This window comes from Mangifera indica, chromosome 18, assembly GCF_011075055.1.
Source record: "Mangifera indica cultivar Alphonso chromosome 18, CATAS_Mindica_2.1, whole genome shotgun sequence".
Lineage (NCBI taxonomy): Eukaryota > Viridiplantae > Streptophyta > Magnoliopsida > Sapindales > Anacardiaceae > Mangifera > Mangifera indica.
Window position 1 is genome coordinate 10,736,887 of NC_058154.1, and position 19,743 is coordinate 10,756,629.

Genomic DNA, 19,743 nt, shown 5'->3' on the forward strand with positions numbered 1-19,743 from the left:
ATAAATAAAAAGAATCTTAAAATATAATTAATAAGATTAGAATTATTATTCTCTTACTCAAAATATTTCATTTATCACTTAAACTACTCTTTCGACCATTCCTGTCATGCAGAAGTGAAAATAAGTTCGAGATAGGGCAACCTTAATTAAAATGTCCCAAAGTGAAGGTGTTTCCAAATGTCATTTTGGATTGATGGGATTTGATAGCATGACTTCTCAAAGCATACAGCAGCTGGTTCCCACCCCACACTTATTATTATCTTTATGTAATCTTGCGTGCTCTGTGGCTCCCACCACTGTCCCCACCCACGTGTCATCACCTCCTTCCTTTCTGTTACCCACGTGTCATCCTCTTGATGGTTCCATTCCCTACTTACGTCATCACTCAGATCCCATCCCCTCCTCCTACCTTGGCATGCATTCGTCTACCTTTGCATGCTCTTCATGAGTATTTACACCAATTTCATTACGTGTCAACTTCTTATTGGCTTATAATAAAATCTTAATATGAGCTGACAGTATTTAATCTTTTCCTCACCCAATTGCTCGTATAAAAGAATGGCCATGGCTATTCTATGCAACCTCTTAAGATTCTTTCACAAAATTCTCCGATAGACCGTAAATTTGCATAACCAAAAAGATCTCAAATTTTCAATAAAGGTGCGTCGATGGAGAGTACCGACTCGTCGGCCAGCTCGCCGCAGCCGAATCTTCCACCGGGCTTCAGGTTCCACCCCACCGACGAAGAGCTGGTGGTCCACTACCTCAAAAAGAAGGCGTCTTCAGCTCCTCTCCCAGTAGCAATTATCGCAGAAGTAGATTTATACAAATTCGATCCATGGGAGCTTCCAGGTTTGTTAATTCTAATGAATATTATCGATATGTTATATGTTAACATAGAAAGTTTTAATCTTTATGGTTGTTTTAGCTAAAGCGGCTTTTGGGGAGCAAGAATGGTACTTCTTTAGTCCCAGGGACCGGAAGTATCCGAACGGGGCGAGGCCAAACAGGGCAGCCACTAGCGGATATTGGAAGGCGACAGGGACGGATAAGCCAGTCTTATCTTCTTCAGGGAATCAAAAAGTTGGTGTTAAAAAAGCGCTTGTTTTCTATGGAGGAAAGCCGCCAAAAGGGGTCAAAACGAACTGGATTATGCACGAGTATCGGCTTGCTGATAACAAAGTTAACTACAAGCCTCATGGATGTGATTTGGGCAACAAGAAAAACTCTTTAAGGGTAATTTTTATTCAATTAATTTATTTGATTCTTCTGATTTAACTATTGTTTTTACTTAACTGTTACAATTTGACTGTTGTGTTTGTTCTAGCTTGATGATTGGGTGTTATGTCGAATATACAAGAAGAACAACACAACTAGATCAATGGAGACTCATGATAAAGAAGAATCCATGGATGATATTCTTAGGCATCTGCCGCCGTCGTTGATGATCGATAGCCACCAGGACTCACGGCTGCAACTTCCAACATTCATGGGAAATGAACAAAATTTTTTTCAAGGCATTATAAGCCGTGATGGTGACACTTCTTCAAGCTTCAAGCAACAGTTGCCTGGGGATCATTCTCTCAAAAGAACTCTGCCGTCGATGAATTGGACCGACGGCGACGATCACACGACGGCAGGGGCTTCACTGAACAAGAAGTTTCATTTAGAAAGCAACGATGGAAGGATTGAGAGATCAACAGATGGGCATGGTTCAATTGCGAGCTTACTTAGCCATCTACCACAGACGACTTCATTGCACCAACAAGCAATGTTGGGGTCAATGGGAGATGGGATTTTTCGGCCTCCATATCAGCTTCCAGGAATGAACTGGTACTAGTACACTTAGTTCAACAATCTATATAAATACAATTCATATATTTGTGCTTGAGTGAAAAAAAAAAAAAAAAGAAACAAAATGAAAAAAGATTAATTAGCTGTGAACTGATGGGGATTTTGGTTGTTGGGGAAGACATATTAGAGACTCATTAGTTGGGTAGCAGCCAGAATATCATTCAGTGTGACTGAGTAATATTACAAACTTATCTGTATAAATTAAGATGTTAATATTTGATTGGGTGATTTTACAGATAAAAAGAAAATCACATCAACTAATCATAAATTGTCATCTCAATTTTTACAGATTAGTTTGTACAGTTTATTTATAGTTATACTCTATATGTATATAAATTAAACTATATTTCATATGATTATTTATTAATTAAATACACAGATTTGCTGGTGTATGTTGTCTAGGTGGAAAAGCAAATTGTTGTGGTGGGTCTTGCTGTAGAAAAATAAAACTGATCAGTGTTGTAGTTCTGGTTTATTAGGATATACAAAACTCTAAATTAAACTTTGTATAGAAATAATCTCTGTTGTAGAACTTTGTTACTGCTTCACATTTCAAGAATATATTGTTTTTTTTTTATGGTAAACAGATAATTGGCCAATGAATGTGTGGTATTTACTTGTTAATCTATCTTTTATTTCCAATGTTATTCTGTATTTGGTGATAAAAGAATCCAGTAATATTAGATATTTAAAAAATTAATAAGGTAATTTTAATTTTGTTAAAATTTTATATTTACTTATTAATTTTTATATGACAAAAATACCATTATTTTTGTTTAATATAACAAAGAACATAGTGAATATTTTAAAATAATTATACGCAATAATCTTTAGGATCTTTAAATAAAGTAATATTTTAGTATTATTTTATTATATCTAATCAAATACAATAATTATTTATATATATTAATTTTTACTAAACAAATAATAATTTACACCCATTAGTCTATTTTTATAGTAATATTTTATTTATTATAATAAAATATTACTTAAACCAAACGTTTAACAAATTTTACAAACAATAGTAATAGAGTTGAAACGATGTGCGTATGAGAATCGGTCGATTTTGTAGTTAGGTTGGTAGTCAAATTTCCTTGTAATTTACTCAAAAAACCAAGTTAATTATATTACAAGTTAGAGAATTTTGACTTACAGGAATTCTTATCATGTGTTCAAAGTGAAAAACTAGAAGAAATGACTTGAAAGATTTGTAAATCACTGTTTAATTATTCACTAGAATGTACCCTAATGTTAAAATTGATGTTCTTTTCTATTTGATTTGTTCTTTCAGAAAAAAGGATATATTCTGACATGTGAATACTTGGACTATGTGATATTAACAGATGAGGAGCCACCATCTTCGATGGAAAATGAACTTTGGAAATTTATTTGAAAATGTACACTATGCCATCACGAATATACTATTAATAAAGACACTCTCATATTTGTCCAAATGATTATTACTTGAAACCAACACATATTTTGTAACAATGGATACAAAAAAGTCCACCGGAGGCATCATTTTTCCAGCGCACGAAGAGTTCCATCGTCGTGAGTAGGGTTTGATTCGAATCGAATCAAACACTAGTTCATCAAGCTCATCTTAGTTGCTTGATCTTAGTTCGCTTGAAGGGAGTTGAACTTGAGTTTGAACTAAGCTTTGAGCTCAGTTTGGTACTGTAGCAAAAAAAAAAAAACAATTAAAACAATGTTGTTCTGATATGTATTAGTCAAAACATCATCGTTTTAGTTAATTCATATGAAAATTTTTTAAATTCGTTAGTTTGGTAAGTCGAATACTTTTAAAACTTGAGTTTAAACTTGAAAGTATTTAATTCTTAAATTTAAACTCAAATTCAAGTTCATTTAAGTCACGCACGCTTCGGACTCTTTCAAATTAACTTTGTTTTCGAGTTCGAATAAATTTGCCTCGAATCTAACCTTAATAGTAACCATCCTCTTCCAACGCATTGGAAGAGAAAGTTGAATTAGGTTTTACCATGACAATCAAGTTTGGTTAGAATTTTCTTGGTTTTATCAGTAAAAAGAGGGAAATATATGAGAGGTTGAGAGTCATTATCGTAGCATTGATTAAAAAGAGCTATAGGATGAGTAGATTCGATGAGCAAACATCAATAAATAAATTTTGCTGACTATCGGGACCATTTATAATAATTTTCCACTATCAATCTCTAAAGGAAGCATTATCTTTAATCACATTCCTTTCCTGGAAAAATAACAAACCTACTTTGCAATCTTTCCTTTCTTGGCTGCAGTATTTTGGAATACGTTTTATTCAATCATAAACTGACATGTTATCCTAATCCCCTTTTGTGGACGAAGCTTTTCATATGCCCCAGCCCCTCTTCTTCTTTTCTCTATTAGTATTGATATATACACAAATAATATAAACAACTTTATGTACAAATAATAACATATTATTATATGATTAAATATAGTTTTAAAATAAAACAATATACAATCATACGGTGATATGTTATTATTTCTATACCGTCTCTCATTTCATGGAAAAATGTACAAACCTACTTTGCAATCATTCCTTCCATTGCTGCCTAATTTTGGAATACGTTTTATTCAATCATAAATTGAGATGTTATCCTAATTCCCTTTTGTGGAAGATGCTTTTCATATACCCCAACTCTTCTTCTTGTTTTATCTTTTTTTTAAGAACAATATTGTGCATTTATATTTTTAATATACAATTTGAATATATAAATAATATGTCATCATGTAATTAGATGTTATTTTATCTTTAATTCAAATTTATTTAATCACATAATAAAATATTATCACAAATATATATATATATATATATATATATATATGTTAAATGGATTTTAGATTGAAAAGTATTAACTATTAAGAGCGAACGGAACTGGGTCAAAGAGGAATTAAGTGATCTTATTTGACTTTAAAAAAATTCATAAGTTTTAATAAAATTCCAATTTGATTTTCAAGCTTTTTTTTATTGTTTGGTTTATTTTGAGACAATGCTTTAGTTAATAAATATTTTATTAACACAAATATTATTTTATTTAAATTTAAATTTTATTTGTATTATTCTAACTTGACCTGTTAACTTTCATTTCTAAGTCCGCCACCGTAATCAATTTAGCATTTTTAATTATTTTCCGATCATATTTGATATAGAATTTAATTACAGTTTTTGGTTTTAGAAAGAAAGAATATGACTAATCTTATGAAAATATGCTTGGTAGAAAAGGGTCCAAATTTGAGATTTTTTTATATGAAAAAAAATTGAATATTATATCAAACACATTTTCATATATTGAAAATATTTATATCCAACTAAAAATTTGTATATTTTAGTTTTTGAAAATTATTTTTGAATTACATATCAAATGGATCCACAATGATTGTTGGTACGATATACCCAATATGTTATCTTGAAGATCAATCTTATATGTGCCCTTATTTCGGCTTAAAATCACTAGTTTTGTCATATCTTGCACTCAATAAGGAAGCAACTCCAATTCTCTATCAGTTTATACAGGGTTGGCCTAGTCTTTTTAGGATTGTATCTAAAAACTGTTTCCAAAAGTATTTCAACTAAACATATTTTCATAAGATTTGTTGTTCTCTTGTTCTATCCCTTGTCTTCAAAAACAAAAAAACTATACATAAACCCTATATCAAATAGAACCTCAAATTAATGAAGATAATTAAAAAGAAAAACTATGATATAATTAAAATAACAGAAAATTTCTTTTAAATTTTATAAATATTAAAATAAAAAAATTAGAAATTGGTATAAGAGTCATGGTGAGGAGAGATTAAATTTTTTTAATAATAAATATGTGGGACACTAGTTTGATTAATTTGCTCATGTTTGTTTCAACTAAAAGTTGAATATGGAGTGAATGAACAAGAGGCTTTTGTGATAAATCTTTGTCAAGCCAACTAAATTTCTTGGCAAAATTGAGGCTGTTTATCGATCTGGAAAGCATAAATATATCTAGTTTTTATGAGTGACCCACAATTTGACAGATGATTCCTTTGCTGTTCCAGGCATACGTGCTATAAATATATATGATGATAGTGAATTAATATTAACGAAGCACAGGTTGCAATTAAGCTTAGAGATGACAATTCTCCCTATGAAACTAGATTTTAAGCTTGTTTCTCCTCAAACAGAGATAGGAATTTCTGATAAAAATAAGAACGGAGACAAGGATAGTTAAAATTCTTGTAGTCAGAGATAGGGCACGAAAAGGGATAAATATATCCCTGGCTCATGCCCCATTTGATGTGTCTTATCTTTTATATATTTGCTAAACTCGTATATATTATTTTATCTTTAAGTATTTTAAATTATTATAAATAATCTTTGACACCTATAAATAATTTATTGTTTTTCTAATAGAGATGAGAAAGACAGAGTGTGGAAAAATTTCTCCACACAGATGGAGAGAGGAAGAAGAGAGAAATTTTTCTTATAAAAAGTATACAAGAATTCTCCATCATCCTCTTATCAAGAACGAGAAAAAGTTTTCTAGAACTAAGATACTTTGACTCTACCCGATCCATTATCATCTCTAATGAAGCCCATGTTAATGGAGTAAAATTAATTAGTCAATTACTTTGCTTGAAAATTAAGCAAACAAATATCAAGAATTTGTGATCAGATTTCGAAGCTGGAAACAATCTATCTGCCAACAATTTGATAGTGTAAAATGCTTAACGCATATTATGTTAATCAAACCCCAATAATAAGATTAATCAGATCTTAAGTTAAGCTAACTCTTGCCTTATTTAGTGATTGATATTAATTACGTGATGGAAAAGAGACCATTCAAATGTTGCATCAGTTGAACAGCTAGAATGGGTTATGTTCTGCGAAATTCATTTTGTACTTTGGACTCTCCTAATAAGGTCTTTTAATGATTAACATGAATCAGTTTGATTGCTGTTTTTGTTTCAAAAATATTACATAAAATAATTATCTTAAATTTATTGAACAATTTTTCAACTAATATAATATGATCATAGTTATTAATATCCTATAATACGATACGATATATGTGAAAAATGATACATATTATAAGATATATCAAATTAATATGATATAGCAGACATATCATATGATACGATATATATTACCAATACGGTGTATAAAAAAATTTTCAAAAGTGTTTATGATTTTTCTAAAATGATGACGTATCGACTAGATTTTTTTTATTTTGTTATTTTATTTTTTAAAAGTTATATTATGTAACACGATACGATACTTGATACACAATATGATACGTGATTCAACTATTATAGATACAATACACAAAGAATTAAATTATTAAAAATAATTTAATTAAGCTAAGCGACTATTTTCTACCCGAACTTTGATGAAATAACAATTTTTTGTCTAGTAAGAAAATAGTTGACTATCTCAACCTTTTTTGAACTCTCTTTTCTTGATGCATTCTCATTTCTTTCGGAGAGTTTTCTTCTCCGAACACTTGCTGGTAAATTTTGTTTCTTCAATTTTCTGTTCTCATTTTCAATATTCTTTGCTTGCTTTTATAAGCATTGAAGAATATATTTCATTTGCATAGCTTTGCTAGCTCATTTGTTCCTCTTGCAACTTCATTGGAACAATTCTTGGATTTGTCTTAAGGTTAGGTTTTGTCTAATAATGTTTAAGAAATTGGAGAACATATAATTTTGTATTCACTTGATTGATATGAGAAAGATATATATACAGATAATTAAAAGTGTGAAGCGAATGATATTTCAGATCTCGTAAATTAAGAATTTAGATTAAATCAAATATTTTTAAGAATTAAAATTATATCATTATTTTATAAAATTAATAATAGAATAATTTATTTCATCCTATATGCTCCCTCAAGATAGAACGCCAAAGTAGATTCCAATCTTGATCTTGAGTATGAGGAAATATGAGGTTTGGTTGGCACATTAACTAGTTGATCTTTGGAGGAAACTTGAGCTATACTTAGAGCACTATTATGAACATGATCTCAAAAATAGTGAAAAATCAATAGCAATATATTTTATGCGAGTTAAACACTGGATTGGAGCAAAGATATGTTGCACGTATTATCATAATAGATCATAAGAGAGATAGGAATATTGATATTACGTTCAGTGAGAAGAGAGGTAAAATCATCTTTATTACCTACTCAATCAGCATAAGAAAACTTATAGAAGGATAGAGAAGCGTCACAACGAATAACAAAATCATAATCAACTTTACCACAAAGATAACATAATAGTCATTTGACAGTGTTCCAATAGTTGGTGGTAGGTCGATACAAAAACCAAGACAACTTATTTACTATAAAGGCAATGTCGAGTCAAGTGAGCAAGAGATGCCAAAGGTTGTCAACATTTGTGCGATATTCAACAAGATCTCTTAGTGCCATTTCTAAGTGAAGAATAAGGGTATGGTTAGCAACAGTTGGTATTGTGACTTTTGGCAGTGGTCATGTTCCCGCGAACAAGAAGATCATCAATGTAACGTCGTTTAGAGAGAAGTAACTTAAATGGACGTGGAGTAACCTCAACACTAAGGAAAAAATAAGAGAGGCGAGACCCAAAATCCTTAACGAGAGAATTGTTGGGCAAGGAATGCAATAAAATGTCGCAGTGCTACGCCACTGTCACTTGTCAAGATAAACAATTAGTTCCTTCACATTATTGTCACCGAGTCAGTCGCTCACAACTGCTATATTACTATTAACAAAATCAATTCTCCATGCATCATCATTTTTAATTTCATTTGAAAACAAACCACATGATTTGATCCTCCTCTTCACAAAATGCAAAGACTCTGTAACATCCCATTCCAAAACAACCCCTTAACGGTAACTAATCAAATTTTTTTTTTAATGATAACCATCAAATACAATTTGATGTTTATCATTAAAAAAAAAATTTGATTAGTTACCGTTAAGGGGTTGTTTTGGAATGGGATGTTACATTTTTGGTATCAGAGCATGGTTTTGGGACCCAAAAAAAAAAAAAACAGTCCAATGATAAGGCTTCAGAAACTGCTTCCTTTCTTTATGCCATTTCCCCTCCAAACGTCTTCCAGAAGAATCATGTTCAGCAAGCGTTACTCATCCAAACATAAATTTAATTGAATAAGGATGCGTTACACCACGCTTGGAGGAAACGCTTGCACAATTAGTGTAAACAGAATCTCCGTTTCCCATATAAAATCACTTTACTTAAACAAGAAACATATAAATATATATTCAAATAATTAATGAAATGACCGAATTGCCCTTTTATTAATTTAAGGATATTACAGAATCCCTCAAAAACAACCCACAAAAAGGGGGCTAAAGCTTCCTGCCGGGCCATCATTTTTTTCTTCCTCAACCTGGGAATTCTCAATCTGATCTCGGCGTCTTAGGGTGAGTCGTTTTTCAATATCTTCTCCTAAAGCAAGACCAATTTGTACGTCTTCAGTTTGGTTTAGGATAACTTTTTTTCCTTTTAAAGTTTGCTTTTATAAAAGCTTCTAAACTGCACCAAACTAAACCACATACACCTTTATTTCTGAGTCAAACAAATTGGAATATCTATTGTATTAGCAAAAGGGTACTAAGAAACGGCGACCAAAAAAAAAAAACTCACATCTGATGAAGAACCAAGGTACCACAGTCAAGTAACTTTATCAATCTTTTTGATGGTTTTCAATATTGTTTTGTTAATATCAACTGTCTACCCTGAAAGTTGTTATCTTCTAAGTTAATTGAGCTTGAATATATTTTAGAAAATTGCTTGCAGGTTCAACCTTCTCAATCAAGAATTTGGAATTTCTTGTGAATATTTTAAAGACAAAAGCTGCTCTGTCATGTTCTTTACACTTGGTGGTTCCGCTATCCCAAAAATATAAATATTTCATAATACATACACAAGCCAGTGCAGAAGATGTGCATAATATACAGTATGTACTGGCAATCAGTCATGCTACAGCCATTTCACCCTCTGTTTCTGCATTGTTTTAATTTACTCCTGTTAAGGGAAAAAAAGAGAAGGGTAAACATGAGGATCAAAGGACATGGGAATTGTTTTGATCAAATTTCATTACTTTAATTACCTTGGGAGGAGTTAGAGACCGAGAACTGGAGGCAGCTTCCATTGGTGCTTCTGCAATTCTCGCTTCTGACTTCTCGTTTGAGTAACTGTTAAGGAAAAAAGACTGTCAAAGTCTAATATAGAACCAGTCAAATTATGGATGTCGAATCAACAAGTTCTCATATTTTGGACTAATGAGCATCTCTGTGAGTATGTGCACATAAGTTTATGTGGTGCAGACTTGGACAAGGCAGAAGTTTACGAGGAACCAAAAGAAGGGAAGAGAAGCTCAAGAAACAACCAAAACACAGTGGAATTGATGCAATCGAATATATTTTCACCACTTGCCTCAGAAAAAATTACAGGTGACAGGACGGCCAGAGCCATCTTTTATATGTTATTCTTCAAAATCACATGTTTTTTTCTGGCAAAACAACGCATTGGGACTGGCAAGTTGCATTTGACAAGGATAGTTGAATGGGTTTCAATAACACAAGGAAATGGACAAAAATGAATGTGGACAATAGATGGTTCCGCTTGCAAAAACAAAACCTTTTAATCCTTTGATTTGCATCCACAAGAATAGTCCAGAGACTGTGAAACGCTAAGCATATCTAACATGTTGTTTTAGAAGCAAGAGGTGCAACGTTGGCCAGATGTGAATCTTCCAATTGACATGATTATGTAGCTTGCTTTATTATCTAGTTATGTCTTTATTGGAGATATTAATGTCAATAATAACAAACATATCAACCTTGAGCCTACTTTCTGATTAGACAGAATAAACCACAGTAGATACTTACGTTGAGAGTATTGTCACCCAAATGAGTTCTACGCAGTCCACCCAAAGAAGCCTTTGTTCAACTGGGATTAGGCCATAGGTAACAAGATGAGCAAATGGCCATAGTTTCCACCCAGCCTAAATGAAAAAGCACATACAAGGATACAGTTAGATGGAAGCCAAATTGCAATTAACACACAACAAACTGAGGGGCTGTTTGTTTTTTCTTCTTAAGTCTGAATACAACTAATTATAATGAATTAAGATGTTTCTTTAACTTATAACATTTATTTTGTTTTGATTCTATAATTTAAAATTTTAAAACTGTTTATGTAAAACTAAATAAATCATACAATACTTAATGAGGATATATAGTCAAAAGACCAGTTCAAAGATTATTTAAACATTGAAAGAGAAAAAATAAACATATCTATTAGATTTGTATATTTAGAAAGATTCAGCAAACAACCGCATTCAACTTTCAAATAAAAAAACAAATTCCACCTATGACAAGATGAGATTTTGCCACGAAAAGAAAATTATAGAAAGAGCAAATTTCCTCTAGAAATATATGAATGTTATGGACCAAGGTCAATGCGAATTTGAGCTTCACAAGAAAAAAAAATTGCAACTAACCATAGGAATAGGCCAAGTCCCAGGCATAATAATGTTAATAATCCCTATGACTACAAAAATTAGTTCAAAACCATAAAAACAATTTCAATGAAACTTGAAACCTTCTTTTACAATCCAATTGATGGTAACATGGAGTGATAATAATCTTAACACATAGATTATGTGTAAACAAACAGTTTATAATGGAAAACTTAGATTAAATGTGATCTAACTGAAATAGAAAATAGTGAAAAGTAAAATATATTTGCCCTTAAATTTAGTAAGTTTGGATACCAAGACTATCTCACTACATTGGAAAGAAGGTTAGAGGGCAAGGTACATTAGAAAGGGGGAAAAATTTACTTACTGTCAGCATGGGCCAGAATGTTGCTTTCAACTCTTTAAAAATACTGATTGGAGATTCAAGCCGCAAGAATCCCAAAACTGAATAATATATACTGTTCCAAAGAGCTGCCCACACAGTTTGATCAAAGACTACTTTGGCAGGAACCACCCACCAGTCTTGGAAAGGAAAAAGCTCCTGGAAAATAAGCAAAAGTATTTCAGTAAACCACATAGATAAGACATTGGCGGGGACAACTGAGTTAAACATGAATTTACTGCACAATGATCACCTCACAGAGCTGGTAGTAGTAATGTGAAAGGGAACCATGTAGAGTGAAACCAACAAGGCCTGATCTTAAAATTCGTCCTCTGTCAAACTCAAGAAGGGGCTTTCCTTCATAACACTGCAAATTGCAGGACATTAATGAGCAAACTATGAAATGAAAAATCAACTGAAAACATGTTAGACGTTATATATTCCACAACATCCACTAACCTGTGCAATCCAGTCACCTATAGAATAAACCACTCCACTGATAACCATTTTGGCTAAAACCGGGTTTTCCTTTAAAGCTTCCTCATATGCAGTCCAGTTGTGCTGAGGTGCATATCTTAGTATTTCAAAGAGGGTCCAACCCTAAAAGAGAAACCAACATGAGTTTAAACAGATCAAATTGATAAATGATCACTAACATTACTCAACCCAGAAGCAGAAAAAACAGGATAACAGCCATCTGTATCCAAAATAAAAACAGAAACAAAAAGCTAGAATCAATTAGAGAAACATATAAAAAAAAGGTTTTATATAGATGAATTTCGTTCCTCAATTTACAAATCACCAAATATGGTTAAATTACTTACAAGCAACTATAAAGAAATTTGGAGGGGAGGACTAAACAAATCATTCTCTCTCTCACACCACAACATCTGTGGAGCCCTGACAGTCTGCAAATGCATTTTACAAGTGTAACATTGCTAAATATCTATTCAATCACCAGAACATTGGTGAATGTATCCCTCTTCATTTCACTCGGTCGAATAATTTCCCTAATCTAACCAGATGCTGGCATAACCCTTAATATTCCTCTGTGGACTTACGTCACTGTCTCATCCTTGCATCAAATACATCTAAAGAAAACAATTCCAGCTGTGCTCACCTTGATTGAAGTTCCTTCATTTCTTTCCCTACTAAAAGAACACATAATTTTAGAGGATAGTTTGCAAAAGTTTTTGCTGAAAAAATGATTCATGTTTTGCCCCTAAGATATCTAACAGTACAAGTTACATGCAAAACCGCTCAGGAATTAATTCCCAACTCCGTCAATTCGTCTTTAAACAAATAAACATAAAACATAAACCAATAACATACCTATTATGATAAAGTTACACATACATAAAATACAAAAGTTCACATATTTCCCACATAAACGCATACACATACAGAAATTGTTTTAATCTAAATTACTCCCATCTCCCGGTTTCACCTAATCACAAACAAATCCTCTTGGTTTGGTAAGTACATAAAATGTCAAAACCATTTTCATAGTCTCGATCGAGGCTTTGATAAATTTTGAATAGTTAAATTCAAAATTATAAGTAAAGACAAGAAACTTACATGCCAATAATCTTGATCAATAGTGAGCAACTTGGTGATGGCAAAAGTTCCAGCAGCAAGAGCTATAGTAGCATTTATAGTTCTCTCAATCAACTTCTCCATTTCTTCTCTTCTTTCTCCATCTTCAATTGAACTTGAAGCAGAAGCTGAAGAGAACCCTTCAAGTGACAACGATCCATCACTGAACCCGCCAACCTGACTCACCTGACTCGCCAACTCACCGTCCTCTCGACCCACCACAACGCCCTCTTGCATGTCTGTAGTGTCTTGGCTTTGTACTGGGATTACGTCAAGTTCTTCTTGAACCACTGAATTCAACACCCAGTTGCTGTGGCTTCTCTGTTTGGTTCTCGAGAAAATGGGGTTCTGAACAAGTTTTGAGGGGAGGGTAGTGTGTGTTGAGAACGATTTTGAATTCGGTTTTTGGGGTTTTGATAGAGAAAAGAACGTTTGAGGTGAAAGCGAGGCCATGGCTGCGTTCGGGAGGAAGTGAGTTAACCGAGTTACCTCACTTTCGTCAATCTTCAAATTAAACTGGATCTGTTTCTCCGAGTTGCAAATTCGAGAGACATCGGCCTAAAAAACTGGGTGATTACGTGGATGACTTGGTGTAGATACAGGACATTGATCTTAGTTTAAGATCATGCGATGAACGCGGGAGATGACGCGTTGGATTCAGAGATCCAAAACTTTACATTGACTAGGCTTGTTATTCATTATGATTCGTGCCGTTGCAGATTTTTAATTTAGATTATTATGTAGAGGATTATTTCTTTTTTGTGTGGTGTTCAATGGTGATGTGAGAATCTGGAGATGAGAAATGCAGTCCACATAAAAATGGCAGATTTTGAAGATTTAAAAAAGAAAAAAAATTAAAATCCCTTTACTTGACACTAGAAAGTGGAATCAGCCGCAGCTTAAACGATACCGTTTCTTTTGATAAAATACTACAAATGGCAATTTGGTCTACCAAATCGGGTTCGATGCACTCCTTTTCGGACAGGGGGAGGATTATCCAATAAAGACAAGATAAGGATAGTTGAAATCCCTGCAACTGCGGATAGCTGGATAGGCCGATGAAAAGGTTAAATATACGTTTGACTTGTCCACTCCTAATTGGCCTTCTTATCAACATATTATTTAAACTCTTACGTATTAAATTATTTTTAAAATTTTTAAATTATTACAAATATATCTCACTTAATAAATATTCAATTATTATTTTTATGGGAATGGATAGGAAAAAATTTGAAAAATTCTTCTCATAAGGATAACAAAGGAAATGAGAGAGAATTTTTTTTTTATGAGAAGGAGATATAAACTCTTTGTCATTCTCGTATAGGAATGAGTAGGGTTAGATTTGAGCCGATCTAAGCTTGAATTTGTTTGAGCTTAAGTTCAATTTTATTTGTAAAAATAGAGCTCAAGCTTTGACTTGTTGCAAATGAGCTCGAGTATAAGCTCAAGCTCAGGCTCCTTGTAAATGAGCTGGAGCTCGGCTCATTTTAAACTCTAATTAATTCGTTATTAAAACGACGTTGTTTTAATACATATTAATTAAAACAATATTGTTTTGTATCAAAATTTTAAATTTGTAAGTTTGACGAACAACTCGAGCTTAAGTTTGAAGTTATAGGCTTGAGTTCACTCGAATTCACTTAAAGTTGACTCATTTCAAGTTTGTTTGAATCAAGCTTAAGTTCGAGTTCTAATGAGCTCAGTTCAAATCTAATTCTAGGAATGAGACAAAGACAAGGAAATATTTTCCTTACATGAATGGAAATTAGGATATTCAGCTTTCATCTGATCCAACTAGGGTTGGACTCGAGCCGAGCTAGTTTGAGCTCAGCTCGGTCGAGCCCTAAACGAATCGACCTTGGCCAAGCTCGAGCTGGCTTGGTAAATTTTTTTTAAAAATTTTTTATACAAAATGATGTCGTTTTGATCAATATATATTAAAAACGATGTCGTTTTGATAACGAAAAACAAATCGAACTGAACTCAAACTTGAACTCAAAATGAGCTGACCTTAGCTGAGCTTGAGTCAAGTTTGAGCCGAACTTGAGCCTCCGTATATGAAACTTGGCTCAAATTTAACCCTAGATCCAGCGCCATCTCTAACAAATGCGTTTTTTTTTTTGGTACTATAACTGGCGATATAAAAGAAAGAGTCACCCATGGAGCATTTTTGTGGTTCAGAAAACAAGCTCCAACTCGTGAGAAAAATGGGTCCCATGTAATCTACAAGAGACATTTGAAGCCCATAAGTTGACCACATAATTTAGGATTATGGGCCATCATGGCCTCATGGGTGGCCCATAAATTCTGTGGGAAAGAAAGCTACATTTCTCAGATATCTCTAATTAGTTGGTCAATAATACCACAATTATTAACCTAGCAACTTGTGGAGATGGTTTGTTTCCAAAATTTGCAAACCATTCAATATTTTATGGTCATAAACTCATAAATTGAGAGGAGAAGAAGCAATAAGTATATATTCTTGTTTGCATATGGAAGTAGTCAAGAATTTTTAGATTGTTTTACGTAGCTAATATAAAATAGAGTAATAATATATATACTCAGTTTCGATTATCCAGTAATGTGATATTATATTATTAAATACTATATATATCTAGTTTTAAATATTTAATTAGATATTTAGATAATATATCATCATATGATTAGGTATTGTTTTTTCTTTTATTCAAAATCATTTAATCACATAATAACATATTTTTTTGAGTACTTAATTAGTTACTTAAAACTAGGTACATGTGGTTTTATTGTTTTAATTATACAATTTCTTGTAATACTATATTTCTAAAGCTGATCTTTGACTGGACAAAGATGAATAGTCTTCTTCTCTTTGTTAGACAAAGTCAATTCGTCTTCATTCGATAAAATTGGTCATTGGGCATGATGACAAAAGAAGTTGGGAAAAAGACTGATTGTCGATTAGAATGAAGACGATCACCAGAGAAGGAGAAAAAAACCCTAGGAGGAAAGGTAACTTTTTAAACTTGGGGTGAGAGACATTGTTAGTTTTTTATATTAAGAGGAGGGAAATGAGATTAAAGTATATTTTTAAAATTTTTTTGTTAAATGATGGGTTTTTCATTAACCTTAAAAAAAAATTTTAACAAAAGGATAAGTATTTGAATTTTTAAAACTTTGTAAGTGAAAGTTTAGGAATTGACCAAACCTTGGGTGGGAGTAAGTTTTTTGGCCTTCATTCTTTAGTGATAGGATATTGATCTTCGATCATGCACCTTAGGAAGCACAAAAAGACACCTTTGTGTTTTCGAAATGATTCTGTTTTTAAAACACCTCGAAACTGGTCTAAAACACTTTAGAGGCATCTCGAAAATATAAAAAAAATTTGATGTTTCACAATCTTTCACAATTTCAAACTCTAACTTTAATTTCGTCTCCTCTTTGATTTGACATCTAAAGATTCTCTCCTCTCCATCTCTAACTTCTCCCATTGTCAATGAACACTAAAAAAATCGGTTTCATTAAATTTGATATACATTATTTATTTGGTTATTTATTGGTAGACTAAGTTGGATGACTACATAACTTATGTTGCTATTAAGTTGTTGTATTTATTTTTTTAAATACAAGTTGTATTTTTATAAAATTTGGTATTTATAAACGAAACCTTATATTTTTCATATTTATATATTTTTCCACATTTACATTTCCTATATTTTTAAGAAAATACTTTTAAAGTTTCTGTTTCCATGCTATATATATTACCACCACCCTTTATTTGAAATTCCTTCTCATATTTAATCCATTATATTGAAAATAAATAAATACCTTTAGAGCTTTCTTCACATTACCCTCCATCGTTCCACTAAGTTTTCTTTGTGGAATTCTCAATAAGAATTATATGTCCACCAAAGAAGCCTAAAATAAAAAAAGCAAGATAGTGTTTCATAAATAAGTTAAAAGAGTACGAGAATACAATGTAATGTATTTATATCAACTTAGATTGTCGTCATGTTCGTATTTGTAGCAAGTTCTCCAGTTCTTGGGACTTCGGTATCAGGATAATAAAGCACACTACCTTTGTAGGAGAAACAAACCAATGTTTCCAACCAATCATATACAATGTAGATGAAATTCGGATAAATATGAACTATTGGGATTCTAAATGTAAAGTATGAGACTTTAATCGTACATTAAAAAATATGAATTTTTAATGTAGGGTTTATACAATTTTGGACTCTCAAATTTCAATAACTAACTTTTGAGGAGTGATTATTTCAAGGTTCACATTAATTGATATTAGTCATTATCACGACTCTTTGCCATAATCATGTGGCGCAAGTAATGATGTCAGCATTGCAGTGTTTATCAGAGCTAGTAGAGAGTTAGCGTGCAACAACCCATATGGGTATTAGAGTTGTAGAGTTTGATGGTATATTAGAATTTTAAGTGTAAAGTATTGTAGTATTTGCCTAAGGTTAGCAAAGAGTTAGCGTATATCTAATCCGCATGGGTGCTAGAGCTACGGAGTGTGATGGTATGTTTTTTTAACTTTTAAGGTGTGATTCTCGTAATGTTGATATCATCTCATTCCATTTTCAAAAATTGATAAGCATTCTTTGGTCAATAGACTATGCAATACAAACCTGCCCAAATGTCATTAATCTGCCCATCTACAGTTTCTTTCATCTTCTTTGCTTTGGTCCTCTCATACCCAAAGGATCATAGTTGTTGCTTTGGTGAGTTCCTTGCTTGCTTCCTTGGTCTCCATCGCTATGCCAATACTCAAGTTCCTACATAACTATAAATGCAATTTAGAAACGGGTGAATTGCCTCAAAATGAGCTGTGGTTTCATCATTTATTCTGGCCAACACTATAAAGTGTAATCACTATGGAGGAAATAGATAACTGAAAAAGGAAAATGCAGTCATCCCTTGATGGAACGGGAAAAATAAGGTAGCCACGGTTAAGTGCACTACCACCACAAATAAAGCTATCACAGTTTTCAGAAGGAACCCCACTTAGAGAATTCAGACTACAATGTTATAATATTGAATCAACAAATGAGGACAATAATTATTTTCTGTTTGACGGTTTGCCTTTATCAAATTTTTTTAATTTACGGGGAGGTTTGGCCTACTGTAACAAAGGCTTAGGTATGCCTTTGACCAAACACCCATTAACATTATCGGAGGGCGCTATCCAACGGTCAAATGAGAAGTCATCGTCTGTGTGTGGTACATTGTGAAGCAATAGGTCCCTAAATAGTTTAACATTACTAATGAATTTGGAAATCATGATGTGAAATTTTAAAGGCCAAAAGGCTATTTCCCACCCGGAGTTTGTTAAAATGATATTATCATATTTTAAGTTTTAAAAAATTAATTTTCAACTGTCATATATTTTCGTTAATGAATTTTTTTAAATAAAATAATAGAAAGATCATTTTACATAGATTTTCTATTTTCTTTTTTTGATCTATTTTATTGTTTTCCCTTTATTTTTTGTATTTTTCCTTTTCAAATGTTTAAAGAACAAATTGCAATTTTTAAAAATAATAGGTATATTAAGGAATATTTTCATAGGTTTTTTAGAAATTCAAAAAAGTTTAGGGGTATTTTTAAAATTTTAATATGTCCTCCAATGGTTTTAAAAATGACAATTACACCCCAAAAAGAGACAAAAAAATATTTGAAATTTTTTTTAAAAGATTTCAGTAATTTTTTATTAATAAAAATAAAATATTATCACTAAAATAAATTAACTGAAAGATTATTAATCATATTTATATTGTATTTAATAAAATTGTTATATATAAAATAATTATTGTTGGTTGAGAATAATAAAAAATTGCCGATATATTATTTTATTTAAATATTTTTTAAAAATTATTAGTTATAAATTAGTATTGTATTTAATTAACATGTTTTACATTAAAACATTTTTTTGTATGTTATAAAATATTCCCAATGTTAATTGTATTACAATTTTTTTTTTCATATTATCAAATAATATAATTAATTAATTAAATTATTTTTAATATACCATATTATCAAATAATTAAATTAAATAAATTTGGTAGTTAAGTTGTGTGTTATTTTAATTGAACATAAGGGTACTTTGGTCATAAAAATTTAACAAGCAAGAATAAAATTGTCATAAAAATAAGATTATATTGGTAATATTTTAATACTTAATATGTAGGTGATTATCAGATTATATATTAAATCACCTACCATGTTACCTTAGTAATAACAAATTACTATAATATTTTATAATCCGCCAATAATACAATAAAATAATAATAATAAAATATAGATTAATAAGGTAATTACGTATTACTCTAAACTAAACAAACTAAACCCCTTTTAAATGATAAATTTTAAATTAGTAAAAATATTTTAATATTGGATATTTATATTAAATATTAATAATAGTTCAAAAACTTATTAT

General features: G+C 31.5%; 2 protein-coding genes across 2 annotated transcripts; one reads left to right on the plus strand and one right to left on the minus strand.

Annotated features, from left to right (window-relative positions):
• Positions 1-549: 549 nt before the first annotated feature.
• On the plus strand, positions 550-2,453 carry LOC123202190 (NAC transcription factor 56-like). The gene is made up of 3 exons (XM_044618017.1): positions 550-852; positions 929-1,236; positions 1,328-2,453. Exons 1-3 carry the CDS (start codon positions 669-671, stop codon positions 1,838-1,840), a joined length of 1,005 nt encoding a protein of 334 aa, XP_044473952.1. The 5' UTR covers positions 550-668; the 3' UTR covers positions 1,841-2,453.
• A 7,189-nt stretch (positions 2,454-9,642) lies between these two features.
• LOC123202197 lies at positions 9,643-14,115 on the minus strand. Its single transcript, XM_044618033.1, has 7 exons — positions 13,296-14,115; positions 12,177-12,317; positions 11,971-12,084; positions 11,703-11,876; positions 10,743-10,858; positions 9,962-10,046; positions 9,643-9,876 (listed from the first exon to the last, which is right to left on the minus strand). Exons 1-7 carry the CDS (start codon positions 13,764-13,766, stop codon positions 9,871-9,873), a joined length of 1,107 nt encoding a protein of 368 aa, XP_044473968.1. The 5' UTR covers positions 13,767-14,115; the 3' UTR covers positions 9,643-9,870.
• Positions 14,116-19,743: the final 5,628 nt, after the last annotated feature.